Raw genomic sequence first — 7,380 nt, 5'->3', positions numbered from 1 at the left:
AAAATATTTCCAACAGCAAACAACCCGTAAGGAATTAGAAACACTTCGTGATGAATTGCAACAAAGATTAAAAGAATTGAAAAATGAAGAAACAGAAGTAGAAATTACCTTAGAGAAATTAAGAGATACTAATAATTATAACAAAATGTATGCTTTCTAATATATCTACATTTCAGTAATATTAAAAATAAATTATAATCTTTATTTGTAGGGATGTTGCAAAAGATTTAAATCAAAAAGAATTAGCTCTGTTAGCAAAACAACAGCAAAATGAAAACGAAATGAAACAAATTAATAAACTATTGGGAACTATAAAATTATCCTTACAACATATTTTCATAAGTCTCCAAAATATTTTAATCCAGGTATAAAACTGTTTAGAATTAGCTGTATAAGGAACGTAAAAATATAAAAATTGGAATATCTAATTTTTATAGGAAAATTATGAAATTCCAACTAAGAATCTTTCAACTGAAGAACTATTAAAACTATGTAATGATGGTGTTAAAATTCTTCTTAAAAATATTAAAGACCATAATTTACATGAACTGAAGAAGAAAATAGAACTAGAAGGAGTAAGTTTAATCAATTCTCTCTCTTATTTGTTTATTATATTTGACAGATGAATAAATAAAATTTGTTTTTCAGTTTCAGGAACAATTAAAACCAGTAATAGTTTCAGACATTAAACTTAGAAAAGAATTATCAGGTATTTAAATTAATATTTAATCTTATTTTTTTAAAATTAAAACTAAATTACTTATGTTAAAAACCTACAGTTAAGAATCCTTCATTGAGTGATAACGATGAAAATCTTGAAGAGTGTCGCGCATCCATAAAGGAAGCAGCAAAAAAATTTGTGGAAATAAATACAAAGAATAAGAGTGAACAAATACAAATAATTCAGTTATAAATAACTTCTGATCTTATAAATAATGCATCTTATGTGTTATGTTATTAAAATTAATTTTCTGTTTCAAATATCCATAATATTGAAAAAAATAAAACATTTATGTATAATAAATAAATTATTTATCATGGCTTTATTAAATTTACATCATCTGCAGCTTTCTGTTTTAAGTTGTGTAATTCTTCATTAAGTTCATTCTTTAACATTTTCAATTGTTCATTCTCTCGTTGCAAATTGGGAAGAATTTTCTCTAATGTATTACAGGATTCTACAAAAGTTTTGACCTAAAGAAAAAAATATTTTAATACATATTAATATATATAAAATTCAGGTAATAAAATTTTATAAATTCATTTTCTCAATAAGAGAATGTATAACTACATTAATTATATTAATTAATCAAATATTTTCACTAATTAATTTATGTAAAATTTTTAAAAGCTTAAGGAGTAAAAACTATATAATGAAATAAAATCAAATAGAATTGGTAAATACAGTATAAATAATGGATAAATGCTAAAGGCCATAAAAAATTGGTATGATTAAATGCAAATATTTTCCAGTGCTTTTATTTTTTGGATACCATCAATGCAGTGATGCATAGTTTAAAAACTCCACTGGACAGATTACTGCCTGATCTTCCTTGAAAACAGAATCAATTGACTTTGTACAGTACATTATGTAAGTTCCTGGAAGTTGCTTGGATATGCAAATTCAGTTTGACATTCTCAAGCAGTTTTGTTCAAGACAGACTGCATAATCTTCAATACTTTCATTAATTCTTAATAAACTTTTTGTCACATCTGCACTCTTTTGGGCTTTTTTGATGACATTTTCAAAATCGGTTAAAATTCGTTTATTTGTACAGTACTACTAAATTATTTATTCAACAAACAAAAAACTAACAAGAATCATTTTTACAAACAGATAGTGCTACATGTAAAAGCTGTATACTACCCCAATATTTTGAGGTAGTATATAGCTTAGTGTTGATTCTAGGGTCTAAGTAATACTCATACAAATTTTGGTTCAGATCAGTTTAAAAATAAATATTTGTATAAAGGTATGTTGTTGTTGGTTTGTACCAACAAGATTTGATTTTTATATATATAGATTATTATGAATATTGTGCTGTGAACAAATTATATATTTCATAAAATTGTTTGATTTAGAAATAATTTTAATAAAATGTACATTTTTAGAAAATGTTTGTTAGTAAATTTTTATTACTCCACAGATTTGTGGAGTAATAAAAATTACTAGAATTAGTCTAGTTATTATAATTAGCCAAATTTTAGATCAAAAGTAATTTAATTAATACATGAAAGTTAGTATAACAATAAATGATTAATCATCATCAGATACTAACATTGATAATAGAAATTTATCAAAGTTCTTATCAACATATAATTATTAAAATCTACTACTGCTAATATTTTCATCTTTTTAAATGATTTGTTTTTCTGTTTCCAAAAATAATCATCTCTGTTTATTGTATCACTTGGAAACTCATCTATACTGATGATGATAACTGATTAATACTTTTAAAATAACAAAGTTAATTACCCTGCTTAATGATTATGTTGTTATAATTATTATCTTACATGTTTTGGGACATACAGATTTTGTTAACATTAAACAACTGATGATAATACCCATAATTACAAGAAGAGTCTACTGTACTGCTATTCTGTACAATATATAAACAATACTACATTTTTAAATTCTTTGTTTATAAGCCTATACTGAAAATATTGTTTTGATAATTTTATTATCTGAAAAAAACCATAATTTCAATTTTTGCTTCAACAATACAAAATTTATTTTCATTCATAACATTATTACAACAAACCAAAATTATTTTTCAAAACTAACTATGAATACTTTTACCAACATTTATTCTTTGAAAACATTTTTAATGAACATAAATTGAAGATTATTTTTAATAAAACTTTTCAATAGATAAATATAACTGTTTAAAGTTATTCCTTCTCTTATTTCAGTCATTTATACATAAACAAAAGATGAAACAATTCTATGCTGTGTGTTTCAAGGCACTGATAAAAAGCAATAAGTGCATTAATAGTAGAGGAGATTAAGTACAAAACTAAATGTTTTGTGTACAATTATATCTCATTTGTTCACTTTTCATATATACAATCATTAGTATATAACTTATTAACTTTCCTTCATAATATCTAAACACTAATGTATTCTGTTCCTGATATTTGAGTAATACCAATTCTCAATTTAAGCATATTCTGTGTATAAAAACATATAGTTTATTATTTATACACTAAAATTCTTGGTTTCATAAAGAAGCATCCAACTACTAGAAATCACAACTAATCAGCTCTGGAAATTTGTAACTATATTGGCTCAAATGGAGACTGATTATTATAACTAACTCTTGCCTTATGGCCATGTTTAACTTTTAATCTATTTACTATAGATATATATGTATAGTATAAATGTATATAGATAGAGATATGTACAGTACTTATAAGTTCAAAAAAGTGCTTCTTATGAAACTAATACTTAAAGTATGCAAATCTTTAATTCAATAACATTAAAATAAAATAGTATATTTGGTCTCTGCTCCCTTTTACAATAAATTTATTTTAAATTATAATTAATAGATCTGAAATACCTTTAAATATGAAAGATTATAATCATCTAAAACCTTTGATGATAAATTATCTACATGTTTTCCAACTTTAGAACTTGAATCTGCAAACAATTTAAAAGCCAGATTAGTAAAATACTCGTATCCAAAAAAAAATATATTTAAAAATTACATATTTAGAAAAATTAATTAATAAATTTGAAATATAACAATCAATGAATAAGACTGTTATTTATGAAAGTAAAAAAGAATACTTGAAGGCAAATTCATGAGAGTGCAAAAAAAATATTTTATCACGACAACATTGACACGATAGCTTCAACAATGTCTAATTAAATGAAATCAAATATAAAGTCTCTAGTTAATTAAAACAAATAAAAACATGTTTTTATTATAAATTATTTTTTCTAAAATCCAAGAAATTTTTAAATTAAATAGACAATTTTTAATAAAACATTTTTTGTTTCTATTAATGAAATCTAAATTAATATAAAAAATGAATATAAGTACATACTTCCAAACAGAACACAAATAATCCAAACAATTGAAAGAAACTAAATACCAAGGGATCTCTGAATAATATTTTAACTTTCCATCATTTTTGAAGAAAAAAGACAGCAGCACATCGTATGCCGAGATTTAAACTTCAGTCTCTCTCCATTTTCACACCGTAAGCAGTGACGGACCGGGTATAAAAATTCGGTTGCCAGCAGACAAAACAGGCCCACGTAAGGCTATTATTTAATTTTACACAAAATAAATAAAATTTTCAAACAACACATATATGGAAGAAAGATGCAATTAAAATTTTTGCTAAATAAACTTATACTTTTTAGTAATTACAGCGTGCATATATTGAACAATACACCTTACTAGCAATATACAATAGATACTGAATGTAAATACAGATTATTAAAATTTAATATTTTTTAATTTTATACAAATGGTAGGTATTTTGAAATAGTTTGCTTGTACCGAACGTTTTACACATTAACAGGTATATCGAAAGCATATTTCACGCAATCAACTATTAATAGCAATCATTTAAATTCACTAGGTGATTTTATCTTCGATAATTGCTTACATATCCAATTCATCTAATAAATCTTTTTCAATGGATAGCAACATTGAAAAATAATTGTCCTTTCACATTAGACTCAACAGTAGTGCGCAGGTAACTTTATAAAGATTATTGGTAAAAGTGCATATAGGTACTCCTTATGGCGCAAAGGTCAGATTTTAACTGTATCAGTCTACTTCCTATTCTACACGCTTCACACGTAGATGTACAGCCGGTGCCTCGACATCCAGTTGGGAGCGAGTCCCCACACCACCTTCAAACCGTATAGCATCGAGTACTCCACGAACAATCAAGTGAATTAAATAATTAAACGCCATAGTCTCGGAAGTACCACCATTACAACTACCTACGTGCGCTTCTACCAGATTATCATATACCTTTTTATGAAGTCTGATGGATGCCAAAATATTCAGTACACATGATAAATAGATGAGGAAAATTTGAGGAAATTTTCTTCAAAACTTCAAATTTCGGCAGAAAATTTCAAGTTTTCCTCATTTCCTCAAATGAAGATACAAATAATTTCGGTTAAATTTACCTTGGGTAGCCAAAATGGCGGCTCGTTTCTGATTCCAGCAAACAAAAGAAACAGTGGGGACGCACGTTCTAACCTAACCTAACCTAACCTATTCAAATAAATTACCATAATTATTACCAACCAAATTATTAGAATAGGTTAGGTTAAATTAGAACGTGCATTCCCACTGTTTCCTTTCTTTTGTTTGCTGGAATCAGAGATGAGCCGCCATTTTGGCTACCTAAGGTAAATCTAACCCTTTAATACCTGGACTGATTAATAAGACGTCGTCGGGTTTAGCGAAACTTAAATCTTCTAACATTTCTTCAATCGAAGGAGGAGACGGCCTTTCGGGTAAGATCGATTTCTTTTTAAACATTACAAAATTGTCTAAAACTTAAATAAATCCAACGAATTACTTAGTTTTTACTTTAATTCGCTATTATTATTATCCTATTTTAATATTTAATTCTACAGAATATGTCTTTCGCTCGCCATCTTGATTGTTTACACTTTCAAGCGCCCCCTAAAGGAGATTTTTAGAGTTAATATATATTATTAAAAAAAAATTCTTTTTTATGGCAGTAGTCAAATTCTCAGTAAATCGTCAGATTTTTAATAAATAATTTAATTGATAAATAAAATAAATATTTAAAGATGTTATTTGTACGATTAATCAATTGCATAATTTATTTTTTTTAATTGGAATTTACGTCATCAAATTTCATCTGCTTCTAGTAGTAAAACTTTTATCCACTACTGATTAAATGTAATTTGTACTCATTTCAAATTTGTTAAAAACATAAAAACTTTCATGTATTAAAGTTAACATAACACCAACACCGCTTCCCAAAATCCAACCTCTAGGTCCTCATCCTGGTAAGTGTAAACGTCACTCGATGTTTTCGAGTGGCAACTAAAGAAGCTCTGGTACTTTTTTTTAACTCTTTCCGCCCTGTGGGCACTAAGAGAGCTTCCTTTTGCAAGCCCATTACAAGTTCGGCTACGCCCACAATGATACTGCCGAGTAATAAGAAACAAGGCCCGACATATCCGAACGGACCATCCCCGAAAAATTCGTGGAGAATTTTCGACCCGTTCGCATTCGAGCCCGGGTCCCCCAGAGCGGTGGGCTGCCACCTTGACCGCTCGGCCATCCGGCCGCGAGGCTTTGGTACTGTACACTAAATATACACATTCTTAATCTCTGCGCAACTTTGTCAAGAGAGATATAAGGGATATTTACACAATGCTAAAACTTATAGGGATGAAAATATTTTTAAAATATTTTCATCGAAAAGCACGGATATTATGTTCAAACTTTTTTTAAGGTTAAGGGAATCATCTAATTATCAGTATTTTCGACTTTAAAAAACCGATGGTTGATTCCTTTACTCTATTTCTATGGTAAACAGGAAAAAGGTTCTTCTTATTCCTATAAAAATAAATACGACGCTGAAAGTAACGAGCCGAAGACTTTTGCAGTGTAAATTTGTATTCTTTGCTTTCCGTAATCGGAAAATTAACGATTGAGCATGTCCACACGTGAACCGAAACCTACATTTTCAATAGTTTATCACTATTAAATCCGTACCTGTATATTAATTCTTTAAATAAGACCGAAGGCATCTTATCTAGTATTTTATAATCATCTCCAAAATAATACAGATGTTCATCTAAATTCTGTATATAAAATTACTTGTCCTAAATGAAAAATACATTCATCATTGTACAGAGTTAGGGTACGTCATGAAAACTCACACTAAGCAAAAATTTTTCGAAATTTTCCCCTTTCCGGGTAAGAGAGGTAACAGATTAAAGCTTAACCTGAAAAACGGTTTCAACTTATTTCAATACGATTTTTTGTTTTCAACTACGACTAATCTTCATTGAGTTCTTAGCAGTTGCAAGCTGTAATTAAAATCAATAAAAGCGCCGCTTCCCTTGTATTTTATAAATAATAAATACATATAAATTTTAATTATATATAAATTATCGCACAATATTTTATTATAACCGCATTATGTATCTTATTAAATATTTCTACAGTACACGTATATAGTAATAACAAAATCGCTATTGTATATTCAAACATTAGTGGCGAAGTGATAACGCCGTGTTGTCACATTCCAAATAAACAGATTTGCGTATGAAATTTACAAAAAGAATACTCACACAAATCACCCAGTAAAAGCCTACAACCTTCGGTTAATAATACACATATAACACTTCCCACTCTATACAGA

At 27.6% G+C, this 7,380-nt stretch overlaps 1 protein-coding gene and 1 long non-coding RNA gene across 2 annotated transcripts; one reads left to right on the top strand and one right to left on the bottom strand.

Annotated features, from left to right (window-relative positions):
- Positions 1-462: 462 nt before the first annotated feature.
- LOC111634076 lies at positions 463-890 on the top strand. Its single transcript, XR_002758144.1, has 3 exons — positions 463-575; positions 649-709; positions 780-890. It is a non-coding gene; the product is annotated as an uncharacterized LOC111634076 (long non-coding RNA).
- A 119-nt stretch (positions 891-1,009) lies between these two features.
- Positions 1,010-5,663, bottom strand: LOC111633995 (UPF0449 protein C19orf25 homolog). Its single transcript, XM_023378666.1, has 3 exons — positions 5,402-5,663; positions 3,561-3,640; positions 1,010-1,194 (listed from the first exon to the last, which is right to left on the bottom strand). The coding sequence occupies exons 1-3, from the start codon at positions 5,511-5,513 to the stop codon at positions 1,036-1,038; spliced, it is 351 nt and encodes a 116-aa protein (XP_023234434.1). The 5' UTR covers positions 5,514-5,663; the 3' UTR covers positions 1,010-1,035.
- Positions 5,664-7,380: the final 1,717 nt, after the last annotated feature.

Source organism: Centruroides sculpturatus, unplaced genomic scaffold (genome assembly GCF_000671375.1).
Source record: "Centruroides sculpturatus isolate CEXI.00-Female unplaced genomic scaffold, Cexi_2.0 scaffold54, whole genome shotgun sequence".
Taxonomy (NCBI): Eukaryota; Metazoa; Arthropoda; class Arachnida; order Scorpiones; family Buthidae; genus Centruroides; species Centruroides sculpturatus.
Note: the sequence above shows the minus strand (reverse complement) of the source record. Positions and strands in the feature narration are given on the sequence as shown.